This window comes from Andrena cerasifolii, chromosome 6 (assembly GCF_050908995.1).
Source record: "Andrena cerasifolii isolate SP2316 chromosome 6, iyAndCera1_principal, whole genome shotgun sequence".
Taxonomy (NCBI): Eukaryota; Metazoa; Arthropoda; class Insecta; order Hymenoptera; family Andrenidae; genus Andrena; species Andrena cerasifolii.
In genome coordinates this window covers 12,030,944-12,057,426 of record NC_135123.1, presented here as the reverse complement: position 1 = coordinate 12,057,426, position 26,483 = coordinate 12,030,944, and the positions used below count along the sequence as shown (strand labels likewise).

Sequence of the window (26,483 nt, the reverse complement as noted above, 5' to 3'; positions counted from 1 at the left end):
ACAGTATGTGCAGTTGGCTTCAAAAAGTTACGTTTGAAATGCAAACAGCGCGGGAGTCAAATATTTCATAAATTTCATAAAAACACGATCACACACGTTATCGCATGCACTCGCTGAAAAAATTTACTACGCTCGTTCTCTCGAATTGGCTAGAAATCCAGACCTGTCCAAACTTTGACGACTACATTTCGAAACATGCAGAAATGGCATGATGTTTTATTATAACTGAGTAACCAGCACTTACGAATAAGCTGCTTAAAATATCCCCAACCGCAAACGATTATTTCTTACCTAATGATCTTCTGCATTGCAAACAACTCTCCTTCGCAAGAAATCGGTTCATCTTTTCTCAATAAATTTTTAGAAACGCGTAGTCAACTGGTTTCGAGTAAATTCATCCCCAACTTCCTGGACCATTTTAGCAAACTGGCAGAATTTGGAAGAACACTTTGTACATCCATAAAAAGCATAGGAAAGTAGGATTAAATTGCAAGTAAACCACATCCAGTGGCGAATTATAAATATCTTCAAACTAACGTAGGTTTCAACGCGCAGGTGCATACGCGAAAAGAAAAGAGCATATAGATGAATATGAAAATTTAATCGCTCTTAATCCCTTGTTAGCCCGCAGCATGTTACTTCATAGTTCGTGGAACAAAGTTTAAAGCCACCTTGTTAAACGACACACCTTGTACCCGCCATACAATATCGCATTAAGACGATAAAGAATCTGTATCGTCGCGGGCCAAGTTCAATCCAATCTTCACTAGCCGAGGATTAACTTCCCGCTACTTCCGTCCTCTTTTATAACATAGTTAGTCATGGCTGGCCGAGGCGCTATAAACTCGCGAACACCCCTGCGCCGTCAATAAACTCTACGAGCATGTTTGGAGAAAAGTGAAGCTGGATTAGAGGCGAATGCCTGCAGTTCCACGGTTTCCCAACGTTTCTTAGAATAATTCGATCACCTATCATTTAACGGCCGTGTCGCGGGACGCATTGTCAGTAGCCAATGGAGTGCGTGGGAAATAAAATGGCTCGATAAGAAGCAAGTATTTGTACGAATTGAAGGGGAATGGCTCTTCCGATGTCCCTTTGTTGATCACAACATTGACGTACCGATCCCCGAGGAAATGCCGCGGAAGAATTACACTTCTCCGTGGTAGCTTGAAAGCAGCAATCTTGATAAACGAGCAGAATCGTTCACGACAGAACATGCGTCACGCGTAAAGAACGAAAAACATGGATTCGCGTGATTTACACAACCACGTGGTAAAGACAGCTAACGTAAACTCGCGCCTTTTTGTTGTTGTTGTTGCATTCAACTCACGTTCTCGCGTATTTTATCAATTTCCATGGCTGGCGCAGAAATAAACGGGATTTCTCCAACAGGTCAATACAACAGTTCGCAACGTGGAATCGTTTCGATTGTGGGACCAATTACTCGGCAGTTCTAACTTTTCTATTTCCCCCTGGCAATCGATTCAGTGGATTAAATGGCGACTCACCATGTGACTTTCTTCAACGTAGCTGGATTGGCATTGTAGTCGCATAATATTAGAATGTTCTCGGTCTCGTTCACTGTGATGTTCTCTGGTTTCATTCTCACTATCGGCGGATCTGCAACAGAAAGGATCACTTTGCTCGTTAGATGGAGGACTCGTTGATTCTCGCCCTTAATTCTCCGATACTTCCAATTCTCATCGTGTAATGGAGAGCCCAGGGTTAATTATAGTGAAGTGCAAACATTAACCGCGAGAAGACAAACGGGATTCAATTAACAGATGCTTCACGAGAATCGTGGACAAGGTGAGGCTACTTGAAGCGTTGAAAGGGACTTATTTCGCGAAAGTTGTATGCCACAGCACGTGTCCCGTAAAAAGAGATAACTGGGAGAGATGACGTCAGTGAAACGCCGTGCCAAATTGAACGATATACTGTCGTTGAAGAGGTAGAAGAGAGGAGGCAGATGAAAATTTACTGACCCGACTGTTATGCACGAAAGCAGGAAATATGATAATGTGTATATTTGCTGGGCAATCGAAACGAATAAACGATTTCAACGATGAAGCACCGAATCCTTTTACCAGAAAATGTTTAACGATCACAATTGTCTCCAAGCAACCTCGAATAAGAATATCTCACAATGCTTGCCATCGTTTCTTAAGGGGGTATACCCGTTTGAACCCTCGGAAAATGTATACATTTTGTGGATTTTTTTACAAGTCAACGGTTTGATGCAGATTTCCCGTTTTTTAACTATGTTTACATAGTATTATGAACTACTTATAAAAAAAGTTTCAGTTAAAAAACTATTGTTTTTCGGAAGTTACGGATACATGTCCGAAAGTCTCTCGATTTTAGACGGCTAAACGGTGGCCCTAAAAACTCGCGCTACGTTCAACCAATTTACTTCAAATTTTGCATGCAGAATCATAATAAGATTCCACATCGTCCAACGAAGGCGATTTTGAAAATTTTGAAAAATAAAGAAATGGTGAGAGATCAAAGGTAAAGTTAAATTTTTCTAAGAGAAAAATCCACCTTTTTCCTTTATAAATAATAAACGGGGAATCGAAATAAAAAAGCCTTCGTTGGACGATGCGGAATCTTATTATGATTCTGCATGCAAAATTTGAAGTAAATTGGTTGAACGTAGCGCGAGTTTTTAGGGCCACCGTTTAGCCGTCTAAAATCGAGAGACTTTCGGACATGTATCCGTAACTTCCGAAAAACAATAGTTTTTTAACTGAAACTTTTTTTATAAGTAGTTCATAATACTATGTAAACATAGTTAAAAAACGGGAAATCTGCATCAAACCGTTGACTTGTAAAAAAATCCACAAAATGTATACATTTTCCGAGGGTTCAAACGGGTATACCCCCTTAAACCAGCCTACGTACTCTGCTCAACTGCCACCACCCAAAATACAAACAGAAATAAGAATGCCACAGAAGTGTCCCCATTAAATAGCTTCGACCCATCTCTGGACACGGGTTCGCGCCACTTTCCCTCCCATTATCACGCACAACATCGAACCCAAATTTCTGACCACTCTCCTCGAAAGGCCCTGTTGAAGCTCGGGTGAGCTAGGGTGGCGAGTCGCGCCTGCTCTCCCCGAAATACGTGGTTGTCTGGAATTAAAATACCGCGTGTGCGCGACTGCACGTACCGCGAGTCCTGGTCGGAGGCGGAAGGCGCAGTTTCGTCCGCGTTCCTGGATATGTTTAAACGCGGCAGTGCAAAATGCCCGGGCATAAAACAAAACCTCCTCCCCCACCCCCTCTGGTAAGTACGTAGTCGCGAGAGTGGCCTGTCTAAGGGGGGAAAAGAGTAGTTGGAGCCGCGCCAGCGACGAGTTTCTCGTTTCCAATCCGTAGATAGCTTTCGTGCCGGCTACAAAACGAAACTTCCACCGTCGCTCCGCGACGTAACTGGAAACATCAACGAGATGTACGGCTATCTATCTTCCTTCCTCGTATCGGCCTGGCCGGGATCTTTCGCCCATCCACCCACTCTCGGCGCGCGTAATTGAAAGACACAAGAAGTTGCTTATAAGCGAGGGGATTATCGGCACGTCCATCAGGATTTATCCGTTTTCACGCGGCGCTATCCGAGGCACCGGCCTCCGGCAGACACGTTCAGCTTCCACGGTGGAAATGTAGCTTTAAGGGTCGCCAATACGATATTCGGCGGGACGTGTCGGGTTAATTAAGGCACCCCCGATCTACTTGGCCGTGGAGCATCCGTTTCCCTGGGCAGCAGTCACGACGAATTCGATTTCCCTGTTAAACTGACGGCGGACGATTGGCTCTGGGTTAGAAGTCTCCGATGCGCACAAGCTCCATTGTTGTTTCTTGGGGGCAGATGATTTAATCGAGCTAGGAGGATATTGATGTAATACATTCCACAACCACGCATTCGCAGAAGGAATACTACCGTGTGCTTTGCAATCTTCCAGGTCAGAATAAAATCGAGCCAGCTGACAGGAAAGTGTGATTATCGGAAAATAATTCCCACGAAATTCGTGGCTCCGAAGCATAACGAAATTCGATTGCAATAACATCCTCGACGCGAGGATCGTAAAAAGTTTTTACAGCAATTTAAAAGTCGCGATCATCTCGCGCCTTCCAATGTTGCCCTTGCCCTCGGGAGTATGAGATGTTCCTTTAGTTACCGGCGAACGAACCAATTTGGTTAATTGAAACTATGATTATACCTTTTGTGCGGGGCGAAAAAGCAAATTGGAAAACGGCGCGACGGGACACGAATGTACGCGTTCGCGGGCGACGGGGCTGCGCGAGGTGTAACTTAATTCCAGGCCGACTATATCGGGCGTTGATCAAACATCGCAAAAAGGATTGGGTCGAGGAATGTCGGGAGATCGCCGTGTACTTTTATTCCTTCGGATCGCCGGGGCTAAATTAGAGGCAATTCTTTACAGCTTTTTTTTGCGACCGAGGCCCCGTTACCCGAGGAAAATTTCGTTTTAACCGTACCTTTACTTCCCTCGTATTTTGCGAGAGGCAAATCTATGGGGATCATTTGTCCGAAGAGCTTCGACGACAATGGCCCGGACGGCAAGCGGGCATTTTATCGGAAAGTGTATTTAACCCCGATTGTTAACTCCAACTCTATGCTCTTAAACGCTGCAGTTTCACGATAATGTGCTTTTTTACTATCGTAATTGACGCATTCTTCTGTTTCTCATAGTTTCATACCCACTTACAGTGGGGACGACATTATCTCTTTTAAAATTAATAAACTATTTTACTTTGGATGGAGTTTAATCAAATCGTAGCTATGAGAGGAGCGAAACATTGGATGGTTATTTTATCTAATACACTTGAGTCATTGTAGGTATAAAAAAATGCGCGTTCCTAGCTAAAGTCACTTTTGCGTGGAAATTTAAAAAAAATCGAATTCTTGTACATTTGCGTATTTAAATTCTGTATTATTTCTTGAGCCTGGTAATAGATATAATTCTATGTAGATGCTCATACTTTGTGTTAAGATTTGAATCTACTTATGTGTACCACTGTTTTCCAATTTTTTTCAGAAATTTTTAATATACATCAAGTTTTGCTATCAGACGTCCTTGTTATCAAGCATCGTTCCACTTGTCGTCCCACACCACGGTGGACAGAGTCGAACGTGGACGAAGCGACGCGTTTATGGGAACGAAGAAGAAAACGTTCGGTGAAAGGAATCTGCGACAGGGGGCACATTAATTGTCGATTCGAGTGTCGTTAAAACAATTCTTCTCGCCCGACGGCGGGACTGTCGCGAATATAAATACTTGTCGGCGGATGTCGCGCAAATATCATAAATCTGAGACAAAAGGGAGGACGCGTCGTTATCTTACTCGCACCTCGTTAGAAGAATTTAATTGCGTTCGGAGGGTTGATACGAAGCGGCACAGAACATTTTGTAACGGGGACACTTCTTTCCGGCGACACGAAAAAGTCTAATACAACGGCCAGCAATTAGGAGATCATTGTGAAAGTTCATACAACATACATCGCGAGATATGACCAATTTCACCTGTAAGTTCAGTTTTTTAAAGGCTCCTTCCACGGATAAATCACTCGGAAATTGCTACATTATCGTCACGTTAATTTCAGTAATCGATGCTTTGTTGCACTTTTGACGGACTGAAGAATATTAAGAGTGAAAAATGTTTATCGAATCGCTGACATTCATATGCCTACGACCTCAGAAGAGTGTACGAAATTCTAACACGATGATCCACTCCCGGTTTATCGTATTATACCTCACTTTAATGTCCATCTATGCGTGACCCAAATTTTTGTACCCGCGCTTGCGATTAAAGGATTTAAACGCCGGTTATAATCCATATCCCCCTTTAATGGCCGTTGGGACCCGTTAACTGTTTTCGATTTTATTACGAGGAGAGGGAAAGAGAGACCCCATTAAACGAACTGCATTTTCACCCGTCCACGTGTCTCGAATTTCAGAAGCCATTTAATACCCCCGGAGGGTGGAACGAAGTGTCTAAATTGCGATATAATTTTGCAAGCGAAACCACCAATACGTCTTCATTATTCGATCGTTACGGTTATTTTCGTGATTCGACTATTCCGCCGGCGACATCTTTGTATTATCCGCCACGCGTAAATTGCAGGAAAAAATTTTCAAAGAACCAGCATATAATGGTTTCCCTATTAAAATTTAACGAACGAGAATTATTCGCCGCGCTCGCCGTTTTAATAGCAAGACTCGCGATGCAATTAAACAGGAATTGTACGCGTAAAAACTTTCGATCATGAGAGTAACCAGGCAGGTAGGAAGTAAAAAATTGAATTTGCTTTTTCACGTGCTTCAAAGTAATTTACATACCTACATGGGAAACATATGAAGCATGGAAATGAAATTTCTTTTTGTAAGGAACTTTATACCGAAAGGCAGTTAAAAGTTAACGCGTGGGTAAATGTTGGTATGATTTTTTTAGCGCTGATTTTACGCAGCGTAAGAACGAAAAAGTTTATGGAAACTTCTCGACGAGCTTACAGGTTATACTACGGTTAATTAAAAGTTGATGTGTTTTTATTGCGGTCCAACTTTTTCATTTCTGAAATACGAAAAAGACGCAGCCTCTGCAAACGTATTTAAATCATGGAAGTAAATTATTTGTCAGCATTTCTCCCTCTATTTTAACTCCGCATTAAATACGTTAAGTATTTCACGTTATACCTGACATATCGATCTTCTGCGATCTGATACGCTTCGATGACGTTGCGTTTACCCAATTATACAACACTGGGCTGTTGCTCTCAATTAAATACATAAAGAAACAAATAAATATTCCTAAGACAGTATGAAAAAATTTGAGAAACAAGCAAATTGGGGAAAATTTCATAAGACATCCCACTCTGTTTTCGAAAATCTGAACACCGAACATTTTCTTTTACACTTGAAAATCCTATGCACTCTAAACACATTGGCGAAAATAACGCCAGACAGATCTGAAGCTCAAGTCAGCTGTACTCGTTTCAAAATACAATTTTACACGCGCCACCGTAGTTAGCGCAACCGAAACGCAGAAACCGCGCTCCGAAAAGAGAAGAAACCTACACTCCAATTTATTCCAATATGTCTACGAAAACTGCCCTGCGAATCCACCTCTGGGAATAATGAAAAGGGCGCGTCCGTTCGTTACAGTTCACGAATGGGACAGGAAGAATGGGGAAAGTTATGCCTCACTTACATAAAACTTCGATCGTCGTCGACTCCTTCATCGGCTCCAGGTTTTCAGAACGTATGACCGAGTTCTCAGCGTAACATTTGAACGTTCTTCCATTGTCGTATTCCGAGGGGGTGAACGCCAGATAACTTACGGTCTCTGACGTGCTGTCGTTCTGCGAACAGAAGCCATTAAACGGATATGAGGATCAGCTGTCGACATTTATCACGCTGCGCTCATTGACCGGTGAGCCGTTCATACCGAAGCGATTGCTTCGATTGGATTCTCTCATCGCGCAAAAGTATCCCCGCGGTTGATCGACGGGCAAATGAGTCGCGCAAGCCGTTAACATCGCGCAAATCCACAGCCCCGATGTATACCTGCACCCCGAGACTGGGGAAGTTATTTTAAAAGCAATGGGTTCGACGCGTCTACGGCAGAACGATATTCCCATCGAGCCACTCTCGAAAATCGAACGGCCGGGCACGCGGAGCGCGTAAACTCCCAGCGCCCGCGCGTTTCATATTTCTTCGGGATCCAGTTTCATATCCCGCTGCCAGCGAAGAAACGAAAACTGTGTTTGCTTTCCGGCGGACGCGAAAAACCCGCGCGAAAGAGGGACGAAGACGGGCGCAGGGGCGGAGAACTGGGTGGAACAGAGAGACAGAATGCCAGAGTGGCCACGCAATCCGGGCGCGCAGTGTTTGCGGAGCCATCACTTTAATTATTTCGTGTTTTTTCACGCCGCGCTTCGGTTGTTCCGCAATCCACCAGCCGACGCGGGAAATGCTATCTTCGCGGGGCTTCGTGGCGAAACGCGCGCAAGGATTCTGGCTGCACGCCGCCCATAACGGATTAATCAAGCTCTGTGGAATCAGCGGGGCTCGTTCCTTTGAGCAACGCGTATTCAGCGATTGGATAATCACAGGTAATCTATAGAAATAAAATTGAAGCCCCGTTAAACTGTGCCAGGGCTGAAAAGAGCTAATTCTATTTCACGAGATTCTTTTTGCACGCTGCACTCGTGTGGAAATTAATTAGAGACCGTAAATCAATAGTCTGGGCACAATTAGACTCTCTTATGCAGGCTAAGTGTCTGAAATTTAGGATCCTGAATAATTTCGTAGCTTTCTATGTAGGTCTTTTAAAAGAGACATACGACGTCCAAAAGTCATGCGGAAAAAGTCAGGATTTCAACTTTAAATAGCCGCCATTTGGTTTTAAATTAATATTTCGGAAAATTCTGTCCGTCAATCTGAGGATACATTAATATACTAACGAAATCTGTTTCGTTTTTTGATTTTAGATAACCTGGTTCCGAATGGCAGTGCTCACCGCAAAACCAAATTTTTTAAAGATGCTTCTTGGATGTCAGTTGTTACTTTATTATAAACCTAAATATTTTTCTACTAAGGCCTTCTAGGCCTTTACCCTAAATACTGTGCAGCTTAGAAATCGCGAATACTACTGTCTATTACTAAATTTGCAGGAAAAGATGCGATGTAGCGATTTGTTAAGAATACATGAAATACTACGTAGTAGCACTTGCAATGACTCTGCCATATGTGGAGTCACGTTTTTTATTGTACCTACAGTTCGGAAGGTAATTACTAGTAACGGCGGTCATGTCACCGGGTAAGACGGTTTTTAAAAATCGACCCACCAAGGTGATCCGATTTCTTATTCAGCCATCTAAGTTGAAGCGACTTTATAGCCTCAGATATTGCCATAATGGTTTTATGATGGCGACGAGCTGTACAGATCCACCACATACGTGTACGCGTTATTACAGCGCCGCCGAGTGAAATGACGTATAATGATTTTTCGATGCGACAAGCCGGGGACACGCCTTGCTCATCTGTGAAATCGCTTTTTCGCGCGTGACTAAGAGGATCCGATACCCTTCTGTCGCAGACGTATGAATAATCGACAGCTGATTTCTTGAAACCAGACGCTCCTCCCGTGGAACGAGGCTTCAGACTTCAAACGTTGCGAAATCTGTCGATTTGAACGGTGAAACGTATGAGGTGTCTTGTAACTTATGCCACAATTCAACTGGCGGACGATTCCTCGTGCGAAAACAAGTTGAAACTGTGGAATACTGTTTATACTACAGACAATTTCTGAGTAATTAAAAATAGTTTGTAAAATTAAATATCTACTATATGTTGGATCGTGACATGTGGGAATTCGTAGAAATTATTAGAGAAAAATTGGACGAAAACTGAATAATTTCTGTAATCACCTGTGAGTGGTAAAATTACAAAGACGTTTCTTCTTCTCCCAATTCTCCCTTATTGGATTGTTAATGCTCTAGATTTCTGGGAAACCTCGTTTCGACTTGCTGCATTTGGTGATCCGAAAACGCAATTTATTTTGCTAGAGCCCTGCCAACTTTTTTTTCTCTTCGTAACGAAAAGTTCGATATGAACACACCATACGCGCCTTTGAGGTCCATGTCGATCCGATTAATACGGGGCGAACAATTTCCCCGAAATCCATGCGAAATATACCGAAAACGTCAGCCGTATTTGAATAATTGCTTTCTCGCTCCAACTATTACCAACTGCGAATTCTGTTTATCCAGGGAGCGAAGTAGTTTATTGCACGCGAACTTGCTGCAAGAGACATCGAGTCAGTTCGCAGACCGAGCGCGGCACTTTGTTAGTTAAAATATGAGTTTGACCAGACGTCCAAGTCCATTAACGCGCCTTTAGAAGCTAACGAAAGGGAATGCTTAAAGGGTTCTTAATCTCGTTTTTGCCACGAACCAGAGCACATAGAATCACAAAGGAGGTCGATTCTAATGAAAGAGTTACCAAGATATTGAAAAATAAATTGTGGTCGATAAATACGGTTCGGAAGCCGTTAATCACAACGATAAAATAATTATCTCCACAACGGTGTCCTTTACGAAACGGTGTTAATTTTTAAAGATAATCTTAAAACAATATAAAGCTATTGAAAGCGAAATCGAGCGTCCTCCTTCATATTAAAAAAAAAAAAACAGAAAGATTCTCTGAAAAATCCTTCCCCACATATTTGCATAAAGTAAACCCAATGGAACTTAAATTCATTTTTTTTTACTTGCCATCCGCATGTGCAACAAACTTCCCTAACCATTAGCAGATACCTATGCAGCGCGGGGATTTTCCTCGGGCAGTGCATTTCGTTGAATTTTTCAAGTCAACAACGACCGCACTGTGGGAAGCTCGGATGCTCGCCGAAATGGACGTACTGTTTCTCTCGAGATTGAATTCCGACCCAGAGAATACGTAAGGCGACACCGCCGCGTCGCTAACGAAGGGAATAAAATGTCGGGGCATCGGTCTGGTCGCGTTAATTTTGCAAAACCGACACGTAGACTATCGCCCTGGATCGTACTCACGTTCTCGTGCACCTCCGTCTTGAATATCTCGAATCTGTCGTTGCTCTTGTCCAAGTACTCGGTGCCGTTCTGCCAGGTGACGTTCGCCGCGGGCCTCGCTGCTCGTACAGTGCACTCGAGCAGGATCTGCGTCCCCCGCACCACGTGGCCCACCACCCCGCTTAAATCCATCTTCAGCGGCCGGACTGGAAAAAGATGTCACTTCGTAGAAATATTTAAAACCGCCCGAGAGACGCGAGCGGCGTCGCTGGAATATTTAGCAGACGGTTAATGTTGGAACACGCTTTACACCGTGACACTGGCTGACCCACTTGGCGTCGAAATGTGAAACACCATTTGCTGGTTATCGATTTCTCCGATTTCATTTTTGAGCTTCTCGGCTGGCCGTAATTAAATTTCATTAATCGGACGAAAGGGAGTGGCGATTAGGTGTAATTATTCGAGTGGACATCAATTCGAAGCTTCGCGAAAGGAATGAATGGCTTTTGATAGACTTCGTGGAGACGGGGAATAGATTTTTCTTTCATTTTAGTTTATTTTATTTTAATTTCTTTGGTTTTATTATTTTTACTTTATTTGTAAATGATAAGTAGATTGATCTTTTTCTAGAGTGTGACTTGCACGGTAGACGGATGAGTGATACTTTTTTTTTTAAAAATATTTTATCTTAGACTTGTGCTTCAAGAAATATAGATTTGAAGATTAAAAGAGGTCGCCTTGTATAATTGCCATTACAATTTTGTTTTCCCCTACTTCCAGATTCCCCCCACGTAACTGAAAACGAAAAGACTCATGGGAAAGTCTTATAACACCGTCGTATCATGTAACGAAATGATTTCGGAGGCTCTAAAGACAGTATGCCGCTCGTTACAGCGCCCATTTCAAGAACGTGTTACTGCAAACGATCAAAGTTTTCCAGTATCTTATGAATAACGATAAATCTACTTAGAAAATCACCGCGCGAAGCGGTGTATTTCCCGCATTTCTTCGTATCCAATCGGAGCTGCATATTAACCTAGCGAAGCGGGAAATGCCATTCTGAAAGCTTAGAAAGTCTGTATACAAGAGACTTCTAATAGACAAGTAAAAGAAAAAAAACTGCTTAAACCGCTACGTTTATTTGTACCCCTCGGTTGCAATAATTAAGTTTATCTACTTAAACCCTAGAAAACACACTCCTACGCGATGTTAAATGCAGAAGTATAAGTAGAAAGAAGCTCTATTTATTCTAACACTTTCAGTCCACTACATCACCTCAAGCTTATTAAAAAAAAAAAAAAATACCACCAACTGAAACACGTATTATTTTTAAATAACGTTCACCCAGTTCCTCTTTAAGCGGCAACGCCGCCTCATCAATGATTAGCAACGCGAAAACTGTACCAAGTCGTTTGAAAGGTTCGTCGCATCTCGGGCCCTTAAATTTTCAGACGATCCGACTCGTCGAAACCACCCGACGTTTCATCCACCGAATTCGCTTAAACATCGCTTTAGGACGGCGCAGCGGATAAAAGCGAAAGAAAGTAAACGACAAGCCTGGGCAAGGGAGGCATTATTCAGAAAATCCAATTATTCGGTTACGCGGACTTGACAGTAATGCAACCTTTACCCTTCGCCTTCTTTCGTGCGGCGGGGACGCGAGGCCACAACTGATTCATGGACGCGTCCCCTACGCTCCCTGCGCGCGCGCGCCCGTTTATGCAGGGATACATCGCCAGATCTGGCTAGTCTGGATGATCTAACGCAACAGGAGCGCTGAGCTTCGTCGTCTGCATCTTGCATGGCTCGTAAGAATAATATAAAAGTGTGCAGGCGGCAAGGCGAGGCAGCTGCGCGGGAGGGTGGGGAGGAAGATGGAGTAGCTGGGAGGGTTGAATAAAGAGGGGTCGTCGATGGGCGGCCGAGAAAATGCAGGGAAATCAGAAAGTCAAGCTGCACGAAGGAATTCGAAGGAATCTCGCCATTATCCGGAGATCAACGCCTCCCTTTTGCTAGACCGGCGACGTTTCCAGAAATATTGCCACGGAGGTATTGAATATTGCCATTGCTAAGGATCATGAACGCTGAATTTATGAAACGGCCGTGATATCCGTCGTATTCGTTGGGATATGGGATTCGAGCGCGCCTTTGCTTCGATATCGTCACTTTTTTGTTTATATGTAGGAGACGGTCGTAGATTGGGGGTTAGGCAGCTTTAAGCTGCTCCTGGCTTCTCAATAGCGACTGCTGCATGAGAAGCCTACGAATACTGTGACTTGCCACTAGAATCTCGGAGATATTCGCTCGGTGGGATGGAACTAGTTTAAAAATGGTTGAAGGAGATAGGAAATGTTTGGTTACGTCAAGATTATAGACAGCAGTCATCTGGTCTTTGGCTTGAAACAACGGGAAACTTATAGGCTAAGTAAGTATCTCCGGCGCAGAGCGCTCGCGCCGTCTCTCGGATTTTTTTTTTCAATTTTCGGAGTATACGAGCGGCAACTGTTTAAGATTCAAACGTGAAATATGCGTTTTGTAATTTATTGTTTAACGGGTTGTACGTGGTTGCAATAACATTAAAATACAGTAAAATAATGGTCTTAATAATGAAAGCTGGATTTCAAGCAGTAAATACCAGTGTATTTCCACGAAAAAGTTTGACAAAAGGAACGAGAAGGAAATCTATAAAATTGGAGCTCTGGATTTTTATGCTCCATATTTGTACAACCAACCACGCAACATATACGACGTGCACGATTAGCATTTTTCTTAAATAACGCTATGCGTTCTGCAGAATTCATGTTTGAATGTTACGCCCAGTGAATTTGGTACAGAGTTTGTCCTTTAACTAATTTCAAACATTTAAAACTTCCGCTAATTTCACCCTCATTTCTTTCCCTACTATATTCAACCACATTCGATTAATCATCCCACTTTTCAAAAAAGTCACCGCGAGGCAGCGCTGTCCGCGGTACTTACCTGGCCTACAGATCCCATTTCATATCCAGGTTAATATTCTCCGTGGTCATTAATTGGTCAATGCAGGCACAAAAGCGCGAGTAACGCGCGGCCGTGGCTGCAGCAATTAAGGAAGCTCGCATAGCGAAACAAATTTCGAGTCTGAAACTCATTACAGTCAACGAAAACGCCTGAGACGCCGCGTATCGAACCGGAACGACATATCGGATAATTGGACAAGCGGAAGCTTACGGGTGGCGGGAGTTCAATAAACGTATCAATCGATTCCGAAGCACGTTTTATTTCTCCGTTTGATAACGGTTACGTTTCCAGTCCGTACCTCCTTTTTTCCCGTTGGAGCGATTAAATGGTCTGCCGCTTTTCTGTTTGTACTTTATTCGCCGCGGTTCGCTTCCAGCCGACAGCGTCTCGTTCCATGTAACTTCGATTGAACAATCTCGAGGGATAAGTCCTTTGAAACGTTTCGTCGCGTGGGTGGAATTACATATACGCGGGAATGACGGACGAAGAAACGAAAGTTACGGAACTTTGTTTTAAGAGAGTATTACTATATTTATGGGGGTTACGTGTCTTACTTTGGTCGGATGTGCTAAGGGGTGCACCAAATCCTTGGAACGGTAGTGAAAGAATTCCACAACTCTCGACCACCCGGAATTATATTACAGAGATCCGTTGATTCGAGTTTGTTATTACTTTTTCAGTAATAATCGCTGGCTTTTCTCTGGAACGGTAGGGGAGACCGGGGCTAGTTGATTAACGAGGTTAGTTGACTAATTCCCTTTAATTGCTGTATTATGTGAAGCGTATGATTGACCAGCTTGCCATTTAATGTGTCACCGTGACAGAAACTTGCGTGTTCTATCAGTGAGAATGAAAAATCTAAAAAGGTCGGCGGGAAGTAAATATTTTTCTTTCGACTATTTATGAATTTTTGTCCACTAAGTATTGCTTGATGTTTTTTCATGAATGTTTTGTGTAAACGTGATACATTAACTATAATTTGATACTTGACTAAGCATAGGAACACCACTTAAAAATTGCACTTTTTATACTCAAGATGCAGTCGAGGCAGAGAGTTTAGCTGCTCGAATCCACTTTCCCCACCACAAATCCCTCCAAACTCACCCCTACCGGTTTTACACCCTATCCTCCCTTCAAACTCTCAGGCCTTCTAAACAGACCATAACAAACAAGTAGAAAATAATTACAGTATCTAACACCATGATACTTAATTAAAAAAAACAGTGTGAAGGAGTGAAAAAAAAATATTTGTTGGTCGTAGGATATATATGTACGCCTTTCATATACTATACTGATGGAATTGACTGCGTATATATACCCCTTTCGCAGGCAAAGGGTTAAAACTGAAAAGTAAATGTCAAGTCAACTAACCCCATCATATTTGTCAACTAACCCCACAGCCGGGGTTTGATGACTTATTCGCCTCACTGCTCTAAATATAATAAAAACTATGACCTAGACTAAATTAAAACAATTTTAATAATTAAGCCTGTATACCTAATGAAATTTGTAAAATTTTAGTGTGCAACAAGTCAACGAAATACCAATGGTCTATTTATAAAAATTAGAAATGTTAAAAATTAGTCAACTAGCCCCAGTCTCCCGTACAGTTTAAGGGAGCTTCGTTCAAACGAGGAATCATTTCGCCTACTCGACGAAGAAACATTCATTTGGAAATATTAAACCAAGAGTTTACTAGGTACGTAGAATTACCAGGAAAAGTAACTTGACTATATTGAATTTCTTTACCTGCGAGATTAGAGGATTCAAAGAAATCATGAAAGTCTGCTACTGGAGATTCATGACTCACAGTTGCCGCCGGGATTCGTCCCTCGTTATTACCAAATTTATGCCTGATACATTCGGAGCAGATAAAAATGACGAACGAGGGAAGGCGCAGAGTTTCCAAGGGTGCAAGCCTTCTATTATACTTTGTGCTTTCAACGGAGTTCACGTTTAGTGAGTAGTAAAATTTCTAAGCGCTGGTGCACGTTTATGTTCGCTCGCTATCGCAAGAATCGTAAAATCACGCTGGGATTTCGGGAACCCGTCGTAAAGTTCACGAGCGAGGGGCTTTCGTTTGTCGTGTTAGGCCGACAGGAAATGGAGAGAGGAAGTTCCAGATGGAAAGTTCGACTTCTGTCATCCCCCGACTGTCTGTGTAATTGAACTGCGACCGAAAAACGTGGTACAATTTGCGGGTCGTGTTGCAGTCGGTCCCTATAAACGCGAACAGCTGTGTAATAAAAAGCCGTCCACGGAAGTAATTCGAAAATTGTCAGAAATTCTAACCTTCTCTACGTATCGATACGATTCGCGCTATTAAAGGACCGTGGAAAACCTTTGTCTTCGAAATCACGTGACTGTTTTACTAAATTAAATTGTCAGCGGCACTACAATTTCTTTAATAAATCGTTGATAAGGTGAGTGCCCTAATTTCTGCTCATTTAAGAGGTAACTCGTCGTAAAGAAGGTGTAAAAAATTTGCGATCAAAATTTGCAGAGTAATTGATTAATTCTTTAATAATAAATCAAGCAATTCAGAAACTATTTAAGAAATATATTTCAATATGTTTAACTATTATTAATTTTTAATTAAATATATAATGCTCTAACTGTCCGTATTTCTGTTCATGAGAAATAATAACGCATATAATAATAAGAAAAATACGAAATGAGCAGAAATTGGGACATTCACCTTATATTCATTCGATTCATATCGAAGTGAATAGCTCCTCAGAAGTGCATTTGCATTTTAACAACCGTATCGCAGACATTCATTTACTATCTTTATTTCACTTCGCTGCCAAACACCGACGAGTGTTTATTAAAGAGAACCCAATCAAGTTTTCGATGGAACGAAGTCTAGCACAAAGCTAACACAGAATCCAGCGCATAACGCCAATTTAAATTTCGATGTACATAGGAAGATACACAGAACCGTGAAGATTTCAAGCACCATCTCGATCAGCGCGAATACCTCCTATCTTTCTTTTCAATTGCTCTTTCACCTCGCCGCGGAGGACCGTTGGAGGCAGGGGATCCATCAGTCACGCCAAGGCAGTCGCTAAAACGAACTATTTCTTTGCCCCTTCCCCTTTTTGCAGGCAGTCGCGAGCTCAATTTCCAGCCACCCCGTCGAGATACTCGTTGTCGCCGCCTTCCGCTGGAAAGAAACATTAAAAAGTTCGCACGCGGCGATCCTTTGGTCGCCCCGGCGCGAGCGAACCGAAATTTTCCTTTCTTTCCACCCGTTTTTCCCGGCGCGGTGGATACACAGAAGAAACGTTTTTCCCGGGGGTGATTACACGGGAGATAATTCCCGAGCGAAACCGTAGAGCGGGCAATCAGCGAAACGACGCGGGGAGGAACGTGGAAAGAAAGACCCGTCGATTCGGAATAGAGGGCGAGCGGGAAATCTAATATCGGGGATTGCGTTTGCCTTCAATCGCGTCGCCCGCCCCTTCTCCTCGCGACGACAAGAAAGCGGGCGCAAAAAATGACAAGCGCCCCGTTCCTCGCCTTTTCGCCCGGCTCTTATTTTTTGTAACGACGCTTTCAAAACGTACGTGCCCGCGAGCACGAAACCGTTTATCGACGTTTGTTCGTGCAGCCGCGCAGTGGGGCAGGGAAATTTTTCCACGACGGTGAGCGAGGTTTTCCCGGGGATAATTGAGAAAAGGGAGAGCGGTTTCCACGGAATGGGAGTTAGAAGGTCTGGGTTAGGTCCTCTCCCATCGCCTCTTCTGTAAAACCTCCCTTCAGTGGTGATTAGGGTTCTTTGAAGCTGTGCTCGAACCTGTCTTTAAACTCATTTCTAACAATCCATAACTCTGCTTTCTATGATCCGTTTGCACCGGGGCTTTCTTTAATTGGGTTCCTTCTGATTCGTTTCTACGACGAACTGACAGCTGATCGATCCTAATAACCGTGTAGTTTAAGATGCAGTCGTTAGGGTTACATCTAAAAGTACACTTCTAGCCGAGAAAATTACACAACACCTTCCATTTGCTCATTTGTTCGTGGCATGCAGACACTGTGTATAATTCAACCCCGTGGCCCTCAAAGGACTAAGTGCCCTTTGTGTTGGTCCCTAAACCCGAAAGAATTATTCGACCGTGAAGAAATTTCCCTGGCTCCTCGTTCGCGAATTCAACTCCCTAACTGTTTGCTCCCCAATGAATTGTCCACCCCCACCTCTCGCCCCTGAAATATTTTTCCCAGAGTAGAGGGGGCGCGGGACCGGGAGAGTTGGCAAGTCCGCAAGCAGCGTCGAACTGAGTTTTTAAGTCTCGGAAACGTCGGGGACGCGATTCCTGGGTCTTGTTTGCCCCTAAGTAGAGGCGGTGTCTGCAAACTCGGGCAGGTGTCTTTCAGTACGGGGCTTTCTCCTGAGCCGACAGGTCCTGTGCCCTGACTTTTGACAGCAGCTGCTGCACCCGCCGCGAGACTTTCGCAGATACGTTCCGACCATTCGCGATGATTCAACTTTAAATCCACGGCAAGTCGTTAAAAGCGGCTTACTTAATCGATTCATTCGCGCGCCCCTTCCACCCTTCCTCCACCCACGCGCCACATCGAGAAAGAGCGAAGTTTCTCGGGGGACGAACGACGTCGATGCACCGTCTCTATCGTCGATGCTCGATAGGGCCGTACAGACTCGGAAGAGTTTGTTTCACTCTCAAGTCGTTAATTGCCCAAGAAATTCTTTTGCACTACTTTCTCTTCGGATGGGACGGATTCGGTGCACGACACAGCTGGAGTTCGTTTAAAACTCGTCTTCCTAGATGGATTGTACTTCGCGGAGATACTTAGTGGCTAAACTGAGGCCCACTTAAGTGGGTGTGCGATGAGATAGATATTCTTGGAGGTGCAAGATATTGGATATGTTCTTTGGCATTACTTATGGAACTGTATTCACATACCCTGGGATTTTAAAGCATTAGTGGTTATTTTAGAAAGTATGTCGAAGACATCGCTATACTTTTGAAAAGTGCAATATTATTCCTGTGAATATTTTACTGCGGAAACGAAGGGCTGTTCTAATCTCGAGTCAAGTTTGTAGAGATCGAAACGGATATGCTTCGTCGCAACTTTCTACCCCCATACGTTTTGCACATGTGTAACTACGGTAACTTCAGCAAAACGATCTGAAACTCCGTGCTGATAACAGAAGCACCAATGCCTGTTTTATTACTAAAGTGCCTGCAATGCCATTTTTGCGAGACGAACAATTCTCTCTTAACATTTTAACGTCTCGTGTTTCAAGTAAAGACAACGAGATACTCGTGGGGCTGCTTTTAGTTAATTTCGCCCCTCTCGATTGAGAAAAAGAGAAAGAGTACAGCTGTCGAGCTAATCTCGCCTCGCGTGCAAGCATTATCGAAAGTTTTCACAAAAAAAAAGGGGGAAGTGGAGTGCAGGAAAGTGGAGGAAACGTCTGCGATACCGATTACTGGTTCAAATTGTTCGACCCTCGCGTGCTCGCGCCGCCCTCGTTTGCGGGGATTCCAAGGAAGTATCGCAAAAAAAGCGGTCGTTGTCGATGCGTCGGCGGCGTCGATAATGGCGGCGGATCCTTCTATTGAATTCCGGATAAAAATGGTCATTATTTCTCCGCGATTAAAGCCATAGAAGGGGCCGGGGCCAATTCAGCTGCACGCCGCTTAGTAATCTTGAGTAATTTATGGGCTATCGCGGTTTTAAATGCAACGACCATCGCGGGGGTGGCTAGAACCGTTTGTATGGAAACAGCGTATCACGATGGCGCCGGGCAATAACTAATAACGTAAATAACTTTATAAATAAATAGGCATTCAGCTCTTTCGATCGTTCTCGCCTACGAAACTCGGCGTGGTTATCAACGTGGCGCAATTTTCGTGAAACGAGAAAGAAAAAGAATGAACAAATCCCCTGTCGGTACTGTAAACTTACAATTACCACTGAATTCGATGTTACGTATTTTCAAATGCTCTCTAGTTCGTTTCTTGCTGTAGACTCTCGATTATCTGAAGTTGCATCATCTGCAGAGGGAACTAATAAGTAAATTAAAAACGGTCCTTTCATTTGTTGGTAATTCGCGACTGTAACAGATATTGGAATTTTAGATCGTTCTGTTTGTTGATTCTCTGCCGAGCTTCGGGGATTCCTCGAGCCCCGTTAATTTTAGAAATCAGATTTAAACGTAGTTAAACAAAGTGTTTACTAATGCAAAATGAAATAATTACAATTGGGGGCGGGGTGCGGGATAACGAAGAACCTTTCGCAAATCGAGTGTTAAATTACACGTGTATCCGCTTTGTTAATTAAACTCTTTGTAGTCGAAATATTACTACGTTAATTGTGCACGTTGTGCAATTTAATTGGGAGCAATTATTTAGCGGGCTTCGCGCTTTCCCTGCAAGTCACCTGCGGCGCTATTATTTGCCTGCTAACGTGTAAATAAATAATTATTAACAAAATTTCTCTCGCCCAGTCTCGACGCTGGCGCAGCTTTCGAAATGGGAACAGTTTGTCGGATGCGGAATAATAACAGAACGTGATCCAGGAATTTAATGCTGGCTGGCTTGATCAGGAATCCACTGCTTTCATTCGTATACAGTTATCTCAAGGAATAATTGATCACTTAGCGAAATACCCAGCGCGTCACGTTGCCTCTCTACCAATTTATATTTAACAACAATTCCTGAAGCAAGAAATTTTAAGCACAGATTCTACTTGAAATTGTATATTAGAAAGTGGAATTCCGAATGCAAGTGCAAAACAAATTGTATTATATTTAAATCGGGGCGATTTTATAGCTGCATCTACCAGGAGCACGTTAAAAAATTAAATTAATGTCGACTTGTCAAGGTTGATTCTGGAATGCATACAAGAGAAAGAGTTTCAACTGCAAGGACCAGAAGCGTTGATCATTATTCTTGCACTATGATCTTTCCTACTACGTAAGGTAACTACAAATGAGAGGGTGAAATACTTATACCAATTCCCACTGAAGAATTAATTTCACAAAACAACGCTCTATCGCGACCAACCAATTCCTAACAGAACAAAATTTTGCCACCCTCTACACGCCTGATTCGATGTAGTCGTCGCCATTACATTTCAATACTTGACTCGAGCCTCTCGCACACACCTCTCCGATTCCATCTAAATTACAAACTCTGCCGGTGTTTCATCTTTCAGTCAGCAGAGACAGAAGCGCAATTAGCGACGTGATAATTCTTGATTTTGCTGGGCACCCGATACGTTGTACCCTCCCTTCGCCTCGTTCTTTCCGTCGTCGTAATCCCACAGCAATTTGTAAAAGGAGAACGTCTTTCGCTCGCTACGCGACAAACTCTCGAGTTTCTGGGATTCACGGGACCAACTTATTTGCCTTCAAGGCAACCGTGGCATCCGCGCCTCCTTTACACACAGCCGAAATGCACCGCCACGAGCGTGTGCTTCTGATAAAACGTAATTATTTACTCATTAAATCTCCGCCATCAGGAAGGCCGTCTCTTTACACAGAGCCGGGCAAATTATACACCGTGTGCATCGTTCAGATCCGTAATTGGTAGCTGGGAAACATTTGTCGATATCGACTTTTTCACTTTTCCTAATTCACTTCAACGGTGTTCCGTTTCCAAGCGAACAGTGTGTTACTTCGTACTTCTACGGTTACATTTGTTGCGAATAATGGGAATTTCCGTGTGATGTATACAGCAGTTTAATGGGTGCTCAGGGATATCCTATTCAATTCGATCAGTCTGAATTTCTATACTGAAAACACGAAGTCGTAATTTCGCAGGTGCACACTCGCATTCATTATTCACAGCATTGCCTAATCAATATTTGCGGCACTGAGAGCAAAAACGGACTGACCCACATTCTTTTGCGAAATTGAGTTACTAGCATTAACGTATTCAAATATGCTGTACTAGGTAATCATATGAAACATGAAAAATTAATTTTTTTTTCAACGTAAGTTAGCCCGTTTTTGCTCCTATCTTACCATTAAGAATAACGTAAAGCCTTCTCCTCTCTACGCTACGAAATACCACTTCCCTCCACGAACTTTATTAAAAAGAACCATGCTAATTCCATTATACATTCTCGACAAAGTCTCCGTAACAGAATTACTGAAACACCTTGCGCCCACCTAAATCCCAAAGACAAATTGAACTAAGCACAGAGCATTATATCCACTCCCAACAAAAGAAGAAACTATGCATAATTTGCGTAACATCTACGACCGGGTGTTGCGAGATTCTCAGGGGCAATCAGGCTCCCGGTTCCAATCGTGGCGCTGAATAAGTGATCGTCGCGGCGTGCGATCGAAGATTACCTCGCAGCCGAGATCGCATCGAGATACGATCCAGCGACGGGGTCGAGATTAAAGAACCGAGAAATCAAGCCTATCTCCTAGATTAGAATAATTTATCGCGCAGCTGACACACGTTTCTCGCGTGCCGCGAGCCTCGGCGAGGCGCTCGACCATCGTGGAACAGATCGCCGGTGAGCCATTGTAACAGCGAATAAATGGCTGGTTAGAGTCCCCCCCCCCCTCGTCTGGATCCAAAAAGTTTCCCCGGCGTTTCTCGCACATCTCTCTTCGCGGCGTAAAGTTCGCCGAGTTATATCCGTTCGGGGGGTTGGGGTGGAAGCGGGGTGGCGTTGGAGCGGAGGCAGGAGGGAGCGCGGCCTAACGGCAAGTAGATTAAGAGTTAAAGTTGCGATGGTGAATGTGAAAAGCCTGTTTCCTACGCTCCACCTAGCGGCCCGTCCTCCCTGGCGAATCTTTCGTCAAATTGCGATAACGTTGTTGCGCGAGAACGCGAGGAAAGAGATTCTGATCCCGGCGCTCCGCGAGACGCGCTTCGCGGATTGAAGATAACGGCCGCGATGGGGAGATAGACATTGAGAATGGCTTGCGCTCGTACCGTTGGAAATAGGCGGCGCAGGATGCGTTATACGGTGGAATCTCGATAATCTGAGGTGAACGCGTGCTAGACTGGCTCGAATTATCGGGAGCCGGGATTATGTGCGACTCACGCACATTTATGCACGCTCACGTGCTCGCAAGCTCTGGGGCGGAGAATTGGGTGCGGGTGGAATTGCTGCGGGAATGAAAATCTTGGGCAGAGTTCGGTATAGGGGAATGATAATACGGCTAGTTAGGAATAATTATTAAGACAGCCGCGCGGTGTAATAGTACGTACTAATGTGCCGCGTATATCGCGCGGTATTATTTATAGACTTCTCCAATGTAAATCACAGGGTGCACGGCGCTGGGTGTTCGATAATTCCATGCAGTAGTTACGGACTGATATAGATCAGACGTTCCGCGTGGTGCCACGTAGTGATCTTTGCTTAACGCCACCACTACGATACCTATATTGCCCTACTGAACACTGTGCAGATACCCGATACGATATAACGTATTACGAGCAGCGCTATCTTGTCTTTTACCGAAATTAAAGATCTGTATCTTTGACTCAAATGTGCAACATGCTAGATCGTCTTTGATAAAGTGCCGTCGCTGTTCCTAGTCGAAGGGTTTGTTTGAATTTTAGTAATATCGTATATTTTAGTAATTTAGTGTATCGAAGTAGTTTTTGTTAGAGGGAATTTTAGAGTAAGAACTACCCTTTGTTAAAGGTAATTTCGTAATAAGAAATTGTATCTTGAAAGACTTGAAATTCTTTAAGATGTATTTGTTGTGTTACTTACAGGGAGGATGCTAGGCAGCCTGACGAGATATAAGCACCAGTGCTCCTTGCCGGAGGACGAAGTATGGTGGACGCAAACCGAAGGACATGCATAGGTACAGCAACTCACGCGGCCACCAAAATAAAGTAACTGAGCGTACGCTGCAGGCTTCAGTTTCCGAACCCTTGTTACGCACGCCCCACCAAGGTTTTCGTTGTAGTGGGGAGTAGTAAGCTTGTGGAAGGTGTTGTAGGATTTCACCATTCTCGGAGTTCTGTTTTCAACACAGGCTTGGTTTCCAGGTGGGGAGGAAAATGTTATTACCTTACTCGGGGCAAAGAATGGTGAGCGCTGACGGTCTGGAGTCCTCAAGTATTGCCTAGGCGAGGTCTTGTTGGTAAATCGGGCCAAGTGGGTACGTATTTTATCTTTAAAATTCATTGTAGGAATCACTGTCTTATGTATCGTGTGTTGGAGATCATTTATGTGGAACAAGAAGTATACTTTGTGTAGGAAACTGACGCACTTGAGAAATTAATATGACAAATAGGTGAAAGGGGGAAGGAGGGAAATTACTTGACGATTAGTGACGTGTAATAATTGTAATTGGGACCAAATTTCATTTAAATTTTGTATAAATAAATGTTTAAACCTCCTCCACTGTTTCACCGAAGTTTGGGCTAAAGGGAAGAAGCCAGAATATTAAAGGAAAATGTAAAGGGTAAAGTTGCAGTTTACATATTCGCGAAGTTTAAACTCTTTCAGTTTTAACAAACGATGCAGAAAGAACGACTTCTTTTTGGCGCCACGGCTGGCATGATTTATGACTGCAACCAGCAAGGTCATAATTTACTGACGGTTGATTCTCTTTGACTTCGTTCGTAATTCATAGATCATACTTAACTTTCAAACTTTCGACAGAAATTGATCACAAGCTGGGACTTCCTGTATCGCTGTACCAAAAAACATTAATCTTCGGTTCACCCCTAGTCGTTAGGAGAGGGGAAATCGTAATTTATAATTTAATCCCTCCGTTTAAAGCAAGTGCGGGGATCTTCGAGAAATTTCAAGCTGTTATCATGCTCCTTTGAATACTTGATACAGGCTGCTCAACAACGCCCAGCCTTTCCCTCGCGAGGGAATACTCTAGTTTCGATGATTAATATATTATTAAGAAGATGCAAGACAGACTTGACTTGAAACTTCAACGATGCGCAGCGATTGCAAAGAAAACTAAACATTGAAATTCGCCCGACTATTCCCTTCCACGAATTCCCTCAGCGCGGAGAACCTACCCTTACGAATTAAAATATCCTTCCACGAACATTCGCGCATTAATCGCGGAAAGATGACCCCCGGCGATCCTAACGAACACGAGATAAGCCTTCTAAAATACCCCGGCAAGCTACCGTTGGAAAAAAAGCACAGGGCGAAGATTTTATCTGAGCGGGAAGGGGTTCATTTCCACGAGAAACAATCGATGCCAGTCGAGAAGAAGCCGAAGTAAAAACGAATCGACTACTTTTCACTCCCCTTTCGAAAGTTCTCCTTGCAGCTCCGGAGAGTGCTCGACGAGATGTCCAGATAATGAATACCACCCTATCGCGAGGGAGCTCAACTTCGCCGGGATTATTTCGTTCTCCTCGGTCGATCGAGGCGGCGATAAAGAAACGCTTATCGCCTCGAGTGATTCACTTTTCGGGGACAATAGGGGTCCGCACCCCCGCGCGCATGCATCTATATCACTTACCGTGAACATCCAGCTTGACGTCGACGGTGAGGGGTTCGGCGAGCGCTATACTGTTGACTTTACACGTGAAAGTTGCACCGAGGTTCTCGCGAGTGATTTGCATCACCAGCAAGCTGCTCCCGGTGCCTATCCCATCGTCAGCGATCGTCGTCGAGCTGGTCGCTGAAACACACGAGCGCACCAGGCACGTTTAGGGAATTTTTTCTCTTTCAAACGAGTTTGGGGACTGGGGTGCGTTGCAGGTCGATCACCGGAGGAAATTGAACGCGATTTTTGGCGCTGCCGAACGAGGTCGGATGCTGACGTTAAGGGAGGGGGGTTGATGCGAGCGAAATCTTTTCAAATTTCAAGGTTTGCAATCACATGTTTTCTCTTGGGTCTGGCTGAGATTTCTTTTGAAAGTTACTTTTTTAGATTTAGGGGGTGGAGTGTGATTTAGTAGACAGCTGGGAAGGGGGGTGTTTCTTTGAGAGTATGAATGGTGTGGAAAGGATGTTGTCCTTGCAAGGTAATGGTGGCGTAAGTTCATTTGAATCTTACCTTCGAGTGGCTGGTCGTCTTTAAACCACTCGACCAGAGGTACTGGCTTCCCTTTACCGCTCTCGCAGAACAAGGAAATCGTCGAGCCTTCGTTTATAGGTCCTAAAGTGGCGCCCGTGCTTAGCGTGTTCTTTGTCTCTTCGTCGATGACACGAACGAACGCAGGTTGCACTGAAACAGAAACGAAAGGACCCGGTTGAATCGAAACGCGGTCAATTACGAGGCTGTGAAGTGGCTTCGATTTGTTCTACTATTATTGCTTCTATTCAGCAGACACGGTCGCTTACGGTGCAGTACTTATTTTTTCGCCGTTTGTTTGCCCATCGGTTTTGTCGATGAGAATCGAAGGGATTCGATGCAGCTTGCGAATAGTAGGTGGTTTAATAACCAACGATGGGCTCCGAGATGCTCCAGAACGCTTCGAATATTATTACGGGCCTCAGAAAAGTCTTACAAGTCTCTCTTCTGTTCATTTAAATCAATGGATTACAGGCTAGCTTATCAGAACAGTGAATGACAAACGGGAAGACCAATCAGGACGAAATGATTAGAGACAGGACACTACTTAGCTGAATCGATTGAAAATTATACAATAATAAATAGTACATAGAATAAAATAAATCAGTTCAGTTAATTCTGATTCGTGTATATACGTCCCACTGTCTCGCAAAATTTCAAAAAATTTCGATGTCGATGATATATTCATGCATTTTTTATGCGAATAAACATCGCGAATGCATTAATATGCGATGAATTAGTATTCATCTAGACGAGTAAATATCTCATAAATTCTTGTACCTTTATCAAACCGAATTTCATCGAGTGTATCGTTTCGTGCAAACGCGAAGAATGTTTGGTTCAATTAACGAATGAATAATGAGTATTTTAATAAACCTTCAACTGACAGTGCAATGTTTTTCGAAGAAAT

At 43.6% G+C, this 26,483-nt stretch overlaps 1 protein-coding gene across 8 annotated transcripts in view; it reads right to left on the bottom strand.

Moving 5' to 3' along the window:
* Nucleotides 1–26,483, bottom strand: part of Nrm (neuromusculin) — a 280,335-nt gene that overhangs the window by 44,449 nt on the left and 209,403 nt on the right. For all 8 annotated transcript variants that reach the window (XR_013085468.1, XR_013085469.1, XR_013085470.1 and 5 more), the window contains exons 4-8: nt 25,556–25,726; nt 25,016–25,177; nt 10,594–10,778; nt 7,230–7,380; nt 1,509–1,620 (exon numbers count right to left, since the gene is read on the bottom strand). Coding sequence is in view for 5 of the 8 variants with exons in the window: in XM_076813987.1 (XP_076670102.1) it covers nt 1,509–1,620; nt 7,230–7,380; nt 10,594–10,778; nt 25,016–25,177; nt 25,556–25,726 (781 nt within the window). In the remaining 3 variants the exon portion in view is untranslated. The remainder of the gene's footprint in view (nt 1–1,508; nt 1,621–7,229; nt 7,381–10,593; nt 10,779–25,015; nt 25,178–25,555; nt 25,727–26,483) is intronic.